The following is a 17,262-nucleotide window of genomic DNA, read 5'->3' as shown; positions in this document are numbered from 1 at the left end:
CGTTGCTAGGTAAACATAAAATATTACAGCTTTTTGGTTGGCTTAAATTTTTCGAAGGAAATAGTCATTTTAATTGCTTCCAATTATCCTAAATCATTTTATGTTTGTCCCTATATCTTTCCATGCGATGAAACAATATACAACTGAATAGTGTTTCTTTCTTTTCACTTGATTTCAAACTCATTAACAATATGGCCGATGCCAAGTTGTCGTATTTGACCGCTAAATAGCGTTTGCGTCACAGTTGCAAACAATGTAACCCGCGACTCGTGAACCTTAAGAATCGACATTGATACGGTTGAAAATATCGATTTAGAGGAATGTGTGGAAATTTATACCACGCGGAATTCAACACATCTATTGTTGACACGTTGATAACATGTGTTTCAAGTACTGTCTATTATTTCTATTCATTTTTCCTTCGTTTGTACTTGTTCGTTTGTTTTATTGTTTAGCTTTTCCCACAGAATCTTGCGGGTGTTTCGTGATTTTCATTTCAAAATTTATTATATCATAAATTCGTTGGATTTTTAACGTTTTTGTAAGAGAATTTTGATATCAATTTTAAGTAATTTCATTGAGAGTTGCTTCGAATTGAGTGTTTGACGCTTTTTAACACAGTAATTACATGTAAACTAAATAATAATACCTTTTTGACACATGGTGCTTCGAATTAAGAGTTTTCACGCTTTTCAACAGAGTAATCACTTGGAAAACCAAACGATAATTCTATTTTGATATCATCCCATACGTCACCCATACAATCGCTCTCCAACGAGTTGAGTCTTGTTGAAGATAGGGGAACATCGGCGATTTTTGGCCTTGTCAATGTCAACCAACAATGTCTTTTAATAGATGCGTAGATGTAATAGATGCAGATCGAACCATGCATTTTTTGATATCGTAACCACTTTCCCCGACGATTTTTCTATAACCTACCGCCACGTAAACCAGACGTTTTCCCGCCAACCGACGACGCTTAAATAATTTTTCCCGCCAACCGATTTTATGACAGTTACAATTGTATTTAGTTGTTCTCGTATTTTCTAGTTAAGGCAGTTAAGAAACTATAACTCTTGCAATGCAATTTTTATTTTTGTTTATAAGGAATACTAAGAACAACAACAATCTTCTTTTTAAAGATATGTCAGTGTAAAGAGAAAAACCTTCAACCCACTTGGAGCATCCTTAAATTTGAAGATTGATATATGACAAAATTAAGGGTTGTGATGTGGGAGCATCCATATCTAGTGTTAAATCAAATTGGTAATATTAGATATTTTATAATCGACTTTTTACTATAAATATAAATGATTACATTGGTACTGTATCAAAAAGTGATATTTAAAACATAAAAAAAACATTCAATTAAATTCTCAAGCGAAACTGAAAAAATTTTTCTTGTTGTTACTATATATAAACGTACATTTTAAACATAATGTCAAATAATTCAAGGTATATATAATTAGAGTTAAAACTATTGAATATAAAAACACTGAAATTGTATTCTTCTAGATCAGGGATGGGGAAACTACGGCCCGCAAAGCGTTGAAATCAGGCCCCCGAGCAGCAAACAATTTTTTTAATTAGAAATTACATTCTCTTGAATTGGCAGTAAAGGCAGTACACGTCGAGCATAAAACTGTCGTCGAACGCACTACCCATTTGAGGCAACTATTTTTGAACACCAGTAAATTGGAATTTTATAAGTTATAATATAGTTTCCCACGCTCAGAAAATAATGGCTATGTTTGGTACAAGCTATTTGTGCGAACAAACTTTTTCAATAATGAAAAAATTGTCTTCGTAATAGCCTTTCAGATGACCTCCTTCCTCAACTTCTACTTCGCAGCTAATTAAAGTTCAATTAATTAAATGTTATTAAAAATGTTATTTTTTAATATTGCACAATAAATTAGTATTGCAGAAAAATTGAGGCAATATTTTTATTTCAGCAAATAATGTAATGCCTCAATTTGGTCCGCCATATATTTCGTTAGCAAAAATTGGCACGCGAAGAAAAAAGTTTCCCCATCCCTGTTCTAGATCATAAAAAGTTCCGAAATTTTCAATTTAGAAATTCCGTCGGTTTTGTAATCATATAGTTTCCTTCAGGGAAGAAATCTTCGTTTTCATTAAATACATCATCAATTGTTGGTCCTGTAAAAAAAAAATTGTTAAAATAAAAAGTGTGTTTGGAAGTCAGTCAATTTAATAGCATATTACTGTTTACAAACAATCTGGTTATTCTATAAGGTTATAACTGAGTACTGCCGCTTTTTACTGATAGAGAGCGTTGCTTTATTTTTTGAATAACTTTCTAGTGCTTAACGGAGCGCACCTGTCAGAATTCTGGTCGGCCTACTGAAGTTTATAACGATCAAATCAAAGTCATAATTGAAGAGGATCGTCATATAACTGTTGGAGAGGTTGCGAAGAGGCTACATATATCGCATATATTTGGAAAGCCCTTAAAATGTCTTGGGCTAGTTGAGGAGCTTGATATTTGGGTACCCTACGAATTGAAAAAAACTAAAAGCATCAAAGTGTGAGACGAATCGTCGAGAATTTTCAAAATTCCAACGCGATTTAAACCATGATCCCAGTAATCAATATATTGGAGATTGCAGCAAATATTGCAAAATGAGAACACTTTATTAAACTATAATAAATCCAAGTTTTCGGAAAGTGTTCTCTCCATCATAAGGGAAAGTTTAATTTGAGAATGAATTACTAGGTGTGTTGTAGTAATGGAGAAGGCCATGGTATAAATTAAGGTCTATGAATTATGATCCACATTGAGGTCATTTGCATTACAAGTAGAGCAAGTGATATCCCGGCATTAATTCGCACATTGTTAATTTTAAATTACAATTATGTATTAACGTCGTAAGAAATTTGGTGAAATTGGTCCAATATTTAATCAAGTCATTTTTAATTATATATCATTTCAAAAAAGTGATAGTTCATTTTATCGAACAATAATCACTAGCTATGCTCTGGTATGACCTGTCTCCTCGAAATGCATCAACAACATGGCCGACGCCTTGTTGTCAAGATGGCGCTCGCGTCGCGTCGCTCTGCTTTGGCCTCGGCAAGGAATAATTTTAATTTCCAATATTCATGCTGTTTCCATGTATTAGGTTAGTTCAATTCCATCGGTATATATAAACATGGTACTGTTAGATAAATATTTGATGTTGGGGTGCTAAGCTTGTCCATTAAAATGGTACATATTATTAAGAATGGATTTAAGGTAAGTTTTATACTACAATATCTACCTGTAAGAATAATGTTGCAACTTTATATCACCATCTGAAATATACTAACCTGAGGAAGTTGATTCAAAATTGGTAGCTCTAGTTTCATCGGAAAGTTCTCTGTGCGGTTCATTATCGGCAATTGAGATTGTAATTGGATCTTCGGAGTTACTCTGCTGTTTTAAAATCGCTACTATGGGTATCCTCATTTTTACTGTTTCACCGACTAGTTTACCATCTTCTCCAACTTTTTTCAATAATTTCAATTAAGGTTGATTAATAATTTACCATTAATATTTTTGTTACCTTGAGATGTAACCGATATATGACTGTGTTTCTTCAAATTGTCGGCCATAACAGGAACTAAGATTTGTTTATCGCCGGCAGGTAAAACTTTCACTAATACAGGTTCTCCTTTAGCGGGATGGAGAAGAGCATATGGAATTCGGTTAGATTCAATGGCACGCCGCATTGCTACAGTTTCGATTGGTTCAATAACAATGCCGTCCTTATGGCTAAATTCGAAAGAAAATTAATGGGTTTTTTCATTGATGATGGATTTATGCCTATGCTCCTAAAGCACAGGTCTATGGTGGCATTATTTTTGGAATTGCAGAATTTTGGGGACGGAAGTGAAGTAAAGAAAATTTTTAAATGGTTCAGATTAGTTTTTATAAAAAATTTTCTATGAAATATGCACTGAAATATTTGAAAAATAATATAATGCTGAGAAAAATTATCATTCCTAGTAAAATATTGATAAAGTATGTCAATGAAATGATGATGTTAGAGAATATGACAAAAATAATAAATTATAAAATGAAGCAAACTGATGGGAATATTGAAAATTGGAGAAATGGAGAAAATTGGGAGAAAATGACAAAAATTGGGAAAATGTATAGATAAAACTGGAAAAACCAAACAGAAATAGTCAAATATTTGAAGAAATTGTCATAAAATGTGAAAACATTGTAGAAAATAGGAAAAAAATGTCAAAAATTAAAAAAAAAAAATATGGTAGAAAATTTGAAAAAAAAGACAAAAAATGTAAAATACTAGAGAAAATTGTATAAGATTCTAAAAAAACCGACAAGAAGGTATAAACATTAGATAAAACTGGAAAAACCAAACAGAAATAGTAAAATATTTGAAGAAATTGTCATAAAATGTCAAAAAATGGTAGAAAATTTGAAAAAAATTGTGGAAAATTGGAAATAAATGACAAAATTTGTAAAAAATTGAGGAAAACCGAAAGGAACCCGATAAGAAACTATAAAAATTAGATGAAACTGGAAAATCCATACAGAAATAGGCAAATATTTGAAGAAACTGTCATAAAATGTGAAAATATGGTAGAAAATTGTAAAAAAAGACAAAAATTAAAAAAACCGATAGAAAATTGGAAAAAAATGACATAAATTAGAAAAAATTGAGGAAAATTTGAAAAAAAATGACAAAATAGTGTCTAAACTACCTAAAATGGTAGAAAATCCAAAGGAAACCGATAAGAAACTATAAACCCTAGATCAAGCTGGAAAAACCAAACAGAAATAGTCACCTATTTGAAGAAACTGCCATAAAATGAAAAAAAAAATTGTAAAAACCCATGTAAAATCTCAATGATTTGAAAATATTGATGAAATCATGAATTTGGGAAAATTATCAAAAAATATAAAAAATCTGAAAATATTGAAACAAGATATGAAAAGACGGAGAAGCCAACAGGAATGACAAGAAAGCTGACAGGAATTGTTAAACTTAGTGATATCTGGGTTATATGTTGACAGAATTAACAAAATTTGGAATAATTAATCGAAAAATCAAAAAATTTCTTACTAAAGTAACTGTCAAAATACGTTACGATTATTGAAAGAGAGAAGGGACATTTTGAAAATTCTGGTTGGTCCAAAAAAGGAAAGGCAAAAAATATTAAAAAATACATAAATCTGAAAATACTAATTGCGGAGAAGTGGAGAATAAAATAAGGAGACAAATGTTGGGAAGAAATGTCAAAAAGAGGAATAAGCTGACAGAAAACCATGAAAATAAAAAAATAGCAGAAATCTTAAATGGAAGAAATTGAAAGACATTTGAAACAATTGAAAATATTAAGACAGACACAGTGTAAAAACCTGACAACGACAATAATAATATGATCATGTACAACTTAACAAATTTTTATTCATTTCATATTTGATTGCTAAGACTTTAGGAGGAATTTCTTTCAACTTTACAATATTCTGCCCCTTTTGGAAAGAAGTCGAAATTTATTTCTTCAGAATCCAAGCTCTAGCAACTGAACCGGCTGTGGGATCATATGGAAATTTTTCATGACACTAAATTAATCAATTACAAAAAACATTATTTTGATTTGTTTCCCAAGTAACAAGAGGATTGATGACCAATTAGATTTATGTTGAGAATAATGCAAAGTAGATAATGAGAATGGAAATTGTACTTACTCCGTTTTGTTCATCAGCTGTTTATCTGGTGAATGAGATAGCGATGGAGTAAACAACTTGTAGCCATATTCTTCGCGGTGCTTCAAAATATCCATTTTTGGAAACAATTCATCGCAAGCTTGAGATACAGAATTGAACTTATCGGTTCTTTGATGAATCTAGGAAATAAAATATTTGTCTATATATGTTTTCATTTTTTTTTTCAAAATGTTCCCTGAATTGAAACATATAAGCAATATTAGACGTATATCAAGTTACGGCAACCATATGCATTAGTTCAACAACGGTGAAACCCATTGAAACCAGCTCGACCCGATAGTTTACTGCTAATTAATCGCTAAAAGATAGCACGAGTCCCGTATCCCAAAAATCACCTCAAAGACTCGAGCTCGACAACCCCTCGGAGGTGTGAACATGCGGCAGCCTAAGAACGCAACTCTGCGACAAAATAGTTAGGAGCTCGCGCTCCTCGGGGTAATTTATTGTTAAAATACAGCACGAGCCCCGTATCCCGAACACCATCCCAAAAACTCGAACTGGACAACCCATTGACGACGTTAAATTGCGATTAAAGAATTTCCACGACGAAATCAAAATTATTTTCGACGAGACTGAGCTGCTATACCTCTCTGGAGTGGTCAGATACTTTGGTTTCTCGGGTCCTCCACGAGCATTAAGAAAATCAAATGATGCACTTATTCATCATGATGAAAATGAGTGTAAAATTTATTTATTGTTCACTCCTATTGCCCAAGAAATGGATGTTGGATAGGAAGTCGATGATAATTAGAAAAAATACCAGAAACAACATTTTTAATTCATTTTGCCTGTCATATTATCGTAATTAAAGATAAAATTCGTCGTTAAAATATTACCTTAATACCTTAATTTCCTCCACACATTTCAATTTCAACATTTATGTAAAATAATCGTAATTACGACTTTTGCTTTTTTTAAATAATAAATTGCCTTGCGTTATTACTAACGTTGAGGCGCGCAGTTTTTTCAGCTGATCTAATAATCCCACTCCTCATAGTTTGGTAATTTTTTAACGACGGTTTTTCCTTGGTGATTCCGTCTTTAAACATATAATATCAAGTTCCTGGTTGCACATATACAAGCCAGTCTTTGTACCTTCGAGAGATTGTTCCTTGTGACATTCTGAGTGATGATTGGTCGCACAATTGCCGTGTATATCCACAGTTGGATTACAACACCAATTTTTCCCAACCCCGAAGTTTCTGCGTACTATCATGGCTTTCGTGGCTATCTCCTTTCCATGTTTGTTCCAGAGAAATTTACTATCTAGTGTAAATCTTAGATATTTCTCCTTTATTTTCCACTCCATGACTTGCCCGTCTAGCTTGATGGACTTGAGGTTGAGTTTTTTCTCCCCAGTGAAGGTAATTAGGTTGGCATTTAGACCATCTTTTAGTATAGCTGAGTCCTCTTTGAACCATGCCACAGAGTGTATTCTCAAAGCTGCCTCTTGAGTAGATTATTATGTTGTAGGCGTATCCTCAACAGGATGCAAACGGTATCTTGTCCTACTTTTATTTCTGCTGTTTTAGTGGAAAGTAGTTGTGCCATTCATCTGGAGGTTGTCTTATCTACATCTCTCGTGTCTAATGGTCTTTTGACAGCCCCGTACGCGAAGACACTATCTGACTCGGGTTTTGATAACCAGGTTATAGTAACCAGCAGTTTTTTTATCTCTGAGACTGTAATTTGAATACACAGAACGTAAACTGTGAAAAAGCTATTAATATTTTAAGAAAGAAATTCTTCTTTTGAACATTGGAACTCTAAAAAAATTTATGATTATATTCATTAGGTGAAAATTAATAAACAGAAACTATAGAATGACAAGCTGTAACAAAGTGATAAAACCATTATACTGGGTGTGTAAAAAATGTTGCTTGAAAATTACCTTAACTCTGTGACGCATCAAATTTGACATTTGGATAAACCCTTTCCCACATACGTCACATTTGTATCGTATTTCATTGGTATGAGTATAAATATGAGCTTGTAAGTTGCCTAGAAGAGTTACAAAAAAAATTAAGACACATTCTGAAGATAACATTAATCTTTATCATAAAATGTGTCCAAAATAAGCTTCATATTTCAATAAAATAAGGGAGATTAAACCCTTTGCACTCGTATATACGAAGACCCAATAATAACCGAAAACTATGGCGCACTTTTTGTCGAAGTGAACAAATATAATTCTTGGCGGGTTTTTCAAGAAAACTTGTTTATCACACAAAAAATTATAAAATAAAGATTAAGACAAAAATGTTTTTTTAGTTGCGTTGGAATTTCTGGAACTATTGGTCGAATTTATACTAAATACACTATTTACACAACCACTACACCAACAGTCACAATTACACTGTCTGACGCGCGTTTCGATAACCAAGTTATCCAAGTTATTATCAACCAAGTGATATAATTAAACAAGATGATGATTTTGTAAGACTGGTTAACATAATAAACTTATCAAAACGTGCGCCAGAGCGCGTATTCAGTAAATTTTTATTAGATTTACCACATAATAATTAATATTACAACAATAAACTTTACAGAATATGAATTTATTGAGATATATCTGAAAATTATATCGAATCTCTGCTCGTTGACGCTCATCAGATTATGTAGATAAGGATAAATTCTCCAGTTCGCCGATGAAACTGACGCCTCAAAGTTCTTCTGGGTATCAGTAAAAATAAACCAACACAGTTTTTGTTTCCATTGAAGTGCATGCCCAAAACATCCAGGAATTTCCTCCAAAAGCCAGAGTTTCTTTTATGCAACACTGAGCGAGTTTTCTCGTCTTCTACCATGCAGAACGGAGTCCCATTGTTCGTCAGTCCAATTAACGAATTCTCTGGCAAATAGTAGACGGGCTGCTCGGTGGGCTAGAGTTTATTTGGGGCCAGAAGCAGGCTGTTTTTGACCTCTTCTGATAGTCCAGCTACTCCTCGCGTTTTTCTGAGCTCTTGTTGAACTTGAGCATCAGATGTGTTGTCAATGAATCGATCATCTCTCTCGGCGTCTTCAATAAAAGTTACTGGTCTATTTTTAACGACGGTATACTGTGGAAACAGCAGACTGACTCATGTTCAGTGCTCTGGTCACTTCTCGTCGACTTAGGTGACCGCTTGAGCAGCTTTATCACTTGTTGTGTCCATTTTTAGATCGAATTTTTGTTTGATCTGTCTGATCAGTTACCCCTAATTGGCACTGGTGTAAACAAGTCTAAAAAGGGTGGTTGACGATCATTTTACAGATTTTTGGACTGTGAGAGAAAGAAACATTACATATCATTTCGAAGATAACACTATAAGCTTTAAGATTTTATGAAAAAAATATAATTTCGTATTCAGTTTTGTTGCCGGTGACTTGGGATTGCAGGAGTGTCGCCTAAGTCGATTTTTTGCTCATAAGTGTGGATGGGAAATATAGGCAATACTGAAATGGCCGCATCATTAACAACAATGTATATGGGAAAAAAATTCATATATGACAACATACGAGTGCAAAGGGTTGAATCTGTTGCCTCAAATTTTTGAATCAATCGTTACAATATGACAAATATTTCCGCGAATTGACACCCTTACCTTTTATGTGAAATGCTCTGGGACACAAATGACATCTATGGGGTTTGGGATCAGTATGTGTTTTTCTATGGGAAAACAAAGCGGATTTACGATTATAACTCTTTTTGCAAAATTCGCATACGTACGGTCGCTCGGTAGAATGGATCACTCTGTGTTGGGAAAGGGTTGACATCTGTCGGAAAGCTAAAAGGGTTGGAATAGGATTTGATAGGAGGTATCAATAATTAAAACACTGATTTCGAAAAAGAAACAAGTACACTTCGGGCTCGTATCCCGTTAGGTTTGAATCGTTTTCGAAACAAATTGGATACATGAATATTTCAAAGGATTTTATGAAAATATGTTTTCGTATTAAAAAAAAAAATACCTTTACCACAGGTAAGGCACTGGAACTTCCTTTCATTGGTGTGTGTTGGCAAATGTCTCATTAACATATATTGATAATGAAACATTTTTTTACCTAAAAAAGTTTTTTATATAACTAGTGTGTAAAGTAGCCTTTTTTTGACGAATGCTACAATCACAAGAGACGAAAATGCCTTTACACATGAATTGCATACAATATTTAATGTTCAATTTTTCGTCAGAAGAAACTTTAACGCTTTCATTGATTCCTGATAAAAGATTTTATGTATTTATTAATATTTTGAACATTTTAAGTAATATTGAAAAAAAATAACAAAAGAATTCAATTGGCAATAATACTTATATCAACTTTTCTCTTCAGTATGCACAAATACCGCCTAAAAAAATTATTACCAAATAAAATAAAAAGTGAGCGCGACTTGAACCTGGGACCTACTGTATGGGAGTCTCGTATTCTAGCCATTATGCTACGGAGACATTAATAATAATTTCTTCACGTATTAGTACTTACAGTGTGTTTCTTTTCGCAATAGTGTGTAAAGTTTTACGTACTCTAAAGTTTGTCCAAAGTACGTACTTTACGCAGGGTTGTATAAAAAAATATATTTTGAAGAACTTTACGCTTTACGACTAGGAATGTTGAAAAAAATCAAAACGTTGATTGGAATCATGGTATTGGTTATACGAGGCTTGAAACTTTTTCGAATAATAATCAAAAACATATGCTTGTTCAAAAAACCACAAAGGCCGAAATAATTGGAATATTGGATTGAAATTTCACAGAGGTGTTGTTTTAGGTTGGAGGTATGCTGAAAAAAATCAGAACGTTGATTGGAATCATGGTATTAGTTATACGAGGCTTGAAACTTTTTCGAATAATAATCAAAAACATATGTTTGTTCAAAAAATCATTAAGGCCGAAATAATTGGGATATTGGACTGAAATTTTACAGAGGTGTTGTTATAGGTTGGAGGTATGTTGAAAAAAATGAGAAAGTTGATTCGAATCACGATATTGGATATACGAGGCTTCAAACTTGTTCGACTAATAATTAAAAACATATGCTTGTTTAAAAAATCACTACATAGAAGTCCTCTGCAGTGTCTCTGAATGAATTTTAATGGGGTTTTCACCAATAGATACACTGATTCATTAGGAAAGGCTGTGTAAATGATTTGTCATGACTCTGTATAAATTGATTGAAATATGAATAAAATGCTAGGAAGAGTTTTATTATTCCTTTTTATTGTTTGGTTAAGTTTAAAATATCTCAAGTTAAGCTATACAAGAAAAATTATCCATAAGCAGTTAAAAACCTTGAAAAAATGTCCTTGAAATTGATAAAGCACTAATAAAAATATTGATATAATATCAATAATAATAACAGCTCAACACCCCTAATGAGGTTGCGTCTCAATTATATTATCTTGATTATCTTGTTGGGGTGGATCAGTCCCCTTTAATCCATATCTACACAGTTATTTCTTGTCATAATTTGGGAGTAATTTTCACAGAAGGCGGAAAAATAGATTTAGAGAGAGAACAGAGTGAAAAAACAAATCAAATATACAATGCCTTTAATAAGACAATTTTCGGGAAAAAAGAAACCAAACACTATGTTTACACCAACACTCACAATTACATTGTCTGACACGGTGTAGTGGTGGTGTAAACAGTGTGTTCAGCAAGGTAAATGTAAACGATTTTTGGTAGCTACTACTAAACAAAGCTAGAGGGCTGTCAAGTTAAGTTAGATGAATTTAAATCCCTCAAATGACATTTTCGGTAATGCACTTTCCTTTATAAAATTTCTGGTGATTTCTCTTGTAGTATCACCTTTTAGCTCAGAATCTATTTGGAGTCCATTTTTTGTATACAGTTGAAAGACTTCAGATAGATATTTAGGAAATGCTTCAGTATTCTTTAAAGCCCATCTACCTGTTGAATCGTCCACAGGTGGAAATCTCAGTTGTAGCCCTTTTTAAATTTTTGTTAAGCCTCCCCAAGGAACAATTTGGATTTAGCAGGGAGATAATGATACTATATATTATTAATTTTTGAGTAATATTTAAAGCCCATCTATCTATTTAATCTTTCAGGGGTGGAAACGTCAGATGTAGCCCTTTTTAAATTTTTGGTAGCTCTCTACAACGAATAATTTGAGTTTACCAGGAGAATCATGATACTTGATAGTCTTCAAGTGGTTGATTATTAATTTTTTGAGTTTTTTTTACCGCTTAATTGCTTTGTTGAATATTTTGGTTTATTTTCTTCACTTCTAGTTAATTGCTATTTTCTGTTCAGCATACCAAATACTACTTTCTGGTAGTTGAATAATTAATAGCAGAAAAAAAGAAAAATACACAAAAAATTGAAATAGAATATGAAAGAAATAAAAAAATACATCTATATAGACGCAAAGCCGTTGAAGTTCCTTTCAAATGTAAACAACAACTAAATGGCAATACAATATTAATAAATAATCATAATTGTGATTGTGCATGTCACTTTTTTATAATAGTAATAAACTAATAGATATACTTACAGAATCCACACTCCCATAATTTTACAGATTTTTCATCTTCAATAATGTATTTTATATTAAATAAAGAACTATTTTCTCCATGTAGTTTATTTTTATTAACTTTGTTATCATCTTTTTCCAGTAGACTCAATGACAAATCCAAATCTTGAATTATCACTGGTAAATTGCATTCATTCTGTGAAAAGTTGTTGGAAGTTTCCAATACATTCGAAGGCAAATCCACATCTTTACTTATTGGCAAACCACGAGTATTGGTATCAAAATTGTAAGGAACATAATCATGTTGGTCAAAAAATAAAAATTCATTATTCTTTTCCATGTTTCTGCTCTTAACTCTACTGAAAATCAATTCCACCCATTTTTTTCAATTTTTTCTTTCAAATAGTATAAATTATTACAGGATGCAAGTCTGGAATAATAAATATATTTAATGTACTCATTCATACATTAAATAGATACAAATAAGAATATCTCCAATTTTTTTATAAATGTGATACATCTCATCTGTATATTTTATATGATATATGATTTATATTTTCAACAATGAATTTATTGGAATAATAATAATTTCAAAATATCTATAAAGTGGCAAAAATTCAGTTTGTAAATCAACATTCATTTTTCTAAGCCTATGTGTCTAAAAATGGTGATAAAACTTAATTGAATACAAACACAATAAAGTTGTAAGCGAGTGAAATAAAAGTATTCACCGTTATTTTAGAAGAACCAATTAATTTGTATGGTTATTATGGATGATATATAATAAATTTTAAATAAAATAATAAATTAATATAACACTGTATATACAAATAACACAGATCATGTATAACTATAACATTAACGATAAGTTTTAAACTTTAGGTTACATGGAAGTGCCATCTATGATACTTCACTGTACTAAACTCTCCAATACATATGAAGTTGTATTACGTACTATATTTCAATAATTACTCCTTTAATTTTTTTCTAATAAAATTATTGATTCTATTGTTATCAAGTTAGTTGATAGGTATAATCATCAATTAAAAAAAAATTATCATAAATTATTCCAATATTTTCCTAGTAGCTCTGCAACCAGTATCTCTATTTTTGAATATGGCGAATAGTTGTTTTATAAGTAGGAACTCTGTTATTTATTGAGTTCAAAGTAATGTCCAATTAAAAATCGTAAGAATGTATTATTGATTTCTGGCAAATACATAGAAAAATAGAGTTGCAGTAGTCTTTACTAACATAAATATATTTTCAAATATATAGATAATAATAAATATTATAGAAAGGTAGTTGATACTTACCGAAGAATTCCATTCATAACACCTTATAATAATGGATACATATCAACAGATATAGTCAAAGGATAGAGAAATAATCAAGGCAATATTGAACCAAAGAAAACTGAATGTACAATTCCAAGTGAATGGAGGTTGGCTTCAAATAAAATATTCAACAATTGTGTGGCAAAAGGTAAAAGAAACGGGAAAAATGATTTTTTCAGGCAGCAAGCAGTCGAGTAGTACGAGTGGTTCCTTTAGTGTGGAGATGCCTGAGGATATTGATTTTGAACTTCTGTAGGTTGTAGTTTTCGGGAAAGACGTGCCTTTGTAGCTGCCTATCGAGTAGGTCTTGCAAATAATGTTCCAAGTGGTATTATGTTGAACAGCTCGGAAGAGCATCTGCCGTAGTGGTATCGGTAACACACGGTCAGGTCGGCGACCTTTGTTCTATGCTCTAAGCTGTCCAAGTTTCTAGTTAATGGATCGCCCTTGAGTCGAATTGCTCTCTTTTGTATCGAGTCAACCATTCTCAAGGTGTGTTTGCTCCAATTTGGGCTGTTGCGGAATGTGCAGCTATAATAATCAAAAAAGTGCTCCAAAATTGTTATACCGAATAGTGGCAAACAGTTAAAAACTTGTTATAATGAAGAATTCAATCCAAATCTAAACCTAATACCTACGCTCTCCGGGGCGCCAATACCTCAAAGGACATAATCTCAGGGATATCAAATGAGAAGGAGGAAATATAAAATACTATCTGGTGGTGGCACTTTACATAAAAAAATGCCTTTGACACTGCTTCACACAGACTGTTCACAAGATAGGCGTAGCTACGTCACCAACAGAGCCCTCAAATATGACACAGAAAACGACCTTTTTAATACAAAGCAATTTCTGGCTAAGGCTAAGTACTAGACCTCCTAGAGGAGGTCAATTTTACAGTAAGTGGATAGACACAGTCGTCTGAAGCAACCAAAACACGAAACTGAGGTGGTGCTTAGTACCAATAGACCGTTCATTAGGTATCTAGGAGTTATGATCGTTGACAGATTAAACTTTAAGCAACAAGCAGACTTCGTGAGCGATTGTGGAAATAGGGATGGAAAGCTACAACCATCTATCAGCTGATTGTCCTGAACGTTGCCAGCGTGGACCGCACAATATTCAAGGATAAGGTATGTGTTTTACCGGAATGCTGCCCAATGGAATACTAGCGCAAGAAACAAAGTTCCCTTACAGAGAGGAACGTTCACATATAGCCTGGCAGAACTAAGGAAAGTTGAACGTAGAAAAAATATGAGTTATTTGCAAATGATATAGAAGCCTTGACAAAGGGAAGTTGAAATAACCGGCGGATAAATACATGGATTATCCGCCGTGTAGCGGATAACTACTATACGCAGATGCTCTCTGAGCATTGATGCTTTAGGAAATAACTTGATAGGCTCAAACAGGAAGATTCCCAAATGGATCCAGTTTATGAGGAAGTTAACGAAAGTTCGGATCACATATTTTACAAGTGCCGCCTCCACGGTAGAGTGGAGTGGACTCAGATGGTCACTGAGCATTGACGTTCCAGGAAATGACTTGACAGGCTTAAACATGAAAATTCCCAGAAGCTTCTATTTTGTGTTTCATAGAAGTTCTTGGCCGCTCAAAAAAACTAATAACTTCGAAAACAAACAATAGTTGTCGAAATAGTTTATCAAGTGATACTTATGACCATCAAATCACTGTTATGGAGGCAACATAAGCTGTGGGCATATTTAAGTAGCCTGTCTGATAATCTTATGAATATTTCCTAAGCTTTTCAATAACCACACACTTTAGAAAAACAGAAGTAAAATCAGTTGTTGAAGAAGGTTAAATTGTGGTCGAAAAAATCGACCGCATTTTACAAAATTTCGAGTGCATATTGTTGACCATTTTGATGTAGTTTCGTAATTCCATCTATGTAGAATTTCTGAAGTTTAGGGGCCAAATACTTTATTGTCCGTTAACAATAGTTGCAGAGACGCTGCGATATCCACGGTATCCGGTGAGTGCATTAAAACTACTTAAGCAAAACGGCAGAAAAGTCGAATTAGAACATTGAAAGAGGTGAAGCTGTGGTCATGAAAGTAATGATAACTATTTTTTATTGTCATTGATAAGCATTTTGTTCATTAGAACTATAAAGGGAAACAAACAAGGACCCAGGACAATGCACATGCTCACATTTCAGTTGTCCCCATTGCACAAATTAGACGACCGTGGACCGTATTTTCCTCATACTTCTTCTAATGATTTTTGTTTGTTTGTTGACCAACCAAATAATGCAACTCCTTTATTTGAATAAATCGAGGAAGTTATAGTATACGTAAAAGTCTATTTTGCGAATGGTTGGAGTATCGCTGAAAAAATATATCAAGTTAATTGATTAAGTTGAAAAATTTTGGAAAAAAATATAGTTTGTTTACTTCTCAAATAATATATTCTATTTAGGTTCTGAATTTAATAATACATCATGTTTTTCATCTTAAATTGTTTAATTTGCAAACAAAACAAAACTGTTTAAAGTCGTTTTCACATTTGAATTATTTTGTTCGGGAGGCTAAAAATTCAGAAAAATAAAGTACCAAGATGTCGCTAGTGCTAGCCAATTTAAAACAGATTAACTTGGTCATACTTTTTGCCAAATTAATGCTTTTTTGTAGATAAAATTTGTTGTTTTTGCTTGGTACGCTACTGTGATTCATCGACAAAATTTTTATTAAATTATTTCTGAATTTAAAATTATCTTTCGGTTTTCCCATTCTCAAAACATGCGATCGAAGGTTATTCCACATATAATTTCATTTATGAAATGAAAAAAAAAAGGAGTATATGGTAGAAATTCACATGGTCTAGCCACAATTTTTAAATTGAAATATGAAATGGGAAATCCCTATTTATAATTGCGAATATATTTATTTCTAAACATACTTATTCCAATATTTCCCAATCTTGCATTCGAAATATAATCTTATCATGTAATCATCACTTCAATTGATTCAAATATCTGAATAGCCCAGTTATTTCTTTAAGAAACGAAGAATAGGTACTAGGTTATAAATCTGGAGAATATATAGGGTCATCTATATGTAATTTGTACATTTAGAGCGTATAATGTTGTGGATCTTTTGCAAGCAGCGAATTTACTTTGTGCACGTTAAACACACATCATTTTTTCTACAGTCGCTTTTTTAATAATTTAACTAGTTTTTTATTTCATCTTATCTCTAATTGTCCATTACGCTTTATGATTTACGATACTTCTCTGTTATATTATTTATTAAGATTGAATGTGAATGTACTATGATTACAATTGTTTATTCAAAAGAAATTTCTTCTTCTATTGAAGATTGAAAATTTTGTTAAACAACCGATGCAGATGGACACGGTGAACACAACATAGAAATTTCTTGCAAATTGAAAATTCGGTTGAATAACTGATGTAGATGGACACGATGAATCCAAATTCTACTGAGCTATGTCAATTTTGCTACTAATTTACATATCCTCAAGCTTTTCCCGCCTATATGCCGTTTCATCTACAACAAATCTCCGCCTGAATTATTTAGAAGAGTAATTGATGTTGATTGAAGCAGTAACCAATGTATAAATTCAGGATTTGTTAAATATAAACACCTATGTATTATATATCCGTGGAAAAATTATCATAATATTGTAGGAAATTGATAGAGGTAATT

General features: G+C 32.5%; 1 protein-coding gene across 3 annotated transcripts; it reads right to left on the bottom strand.

The window, feature by feature from the left end:
* Positions 1-1,267: 1,267 nt before the first annotated feature.
* LOC130902503 (zinc finger protein 681-like) lies at positions 1,268-13,134 on the bottom strand. 3 transcript variants are annotated; one of them, XM_057814698.1, is made up of 10 exons: positions 12,968-13,134; positions 12,258-12,666; positions 9,713-9,805; positions 9,471-9,528; positions 9,346-9,410; positions 7,653-7,762; positions 5,723-5,880; positions 3,567-3,775; positions 3,331-3,507; positions 1,268-2,160 (listed from the first exon to the last, which is right to left on the bottom strand). In XM_057814698.1, exons 2-10 carry the CDS (start codon positions 12,574-12,576, stop codon positions 2,069-2,071), a joined length of 1,281 nt encoding a protein of 426 aa, XP_057670681.1. In that variant the 5' UTR covers positions 12,577-12,666; positions 12,968-13,134; the 3' UTR covers positions 1,268-2,068. The 3 variants fall into 3 exon arrangements, with proteins under 3 accessions (XP_057670681.1, XP_057670680.1, XP_057670682.1); XM_057814697.1 differs by having other exon boundaries at positions 9,346-9,528; positions 12,968-13,131; XM_057814699.1 differs by lacking the exons at positions 9,346-9,410; positions 9,471-9,528.
* Positions 13,135-17,262: the final 4,128 nt, after the last annotated feature.

This window comes from Diorhabda carinulata, chromosome X (assembly GCF_026250575.1).
Source record: "Diorhabda carinulata isolate Delta chromosome X, icDioCari1.1, whole genome shotgun sequence".
Lineage (NCBI taxonomy): Eukaryota > Metazoa > Arthropoda > Insecta > Coleoptera > Chrysomelidae > Diorhabda > Diorhabda carinulata.
This window is presented reverse-complemented; position numbering and strand designations above follow the sequence as displayed.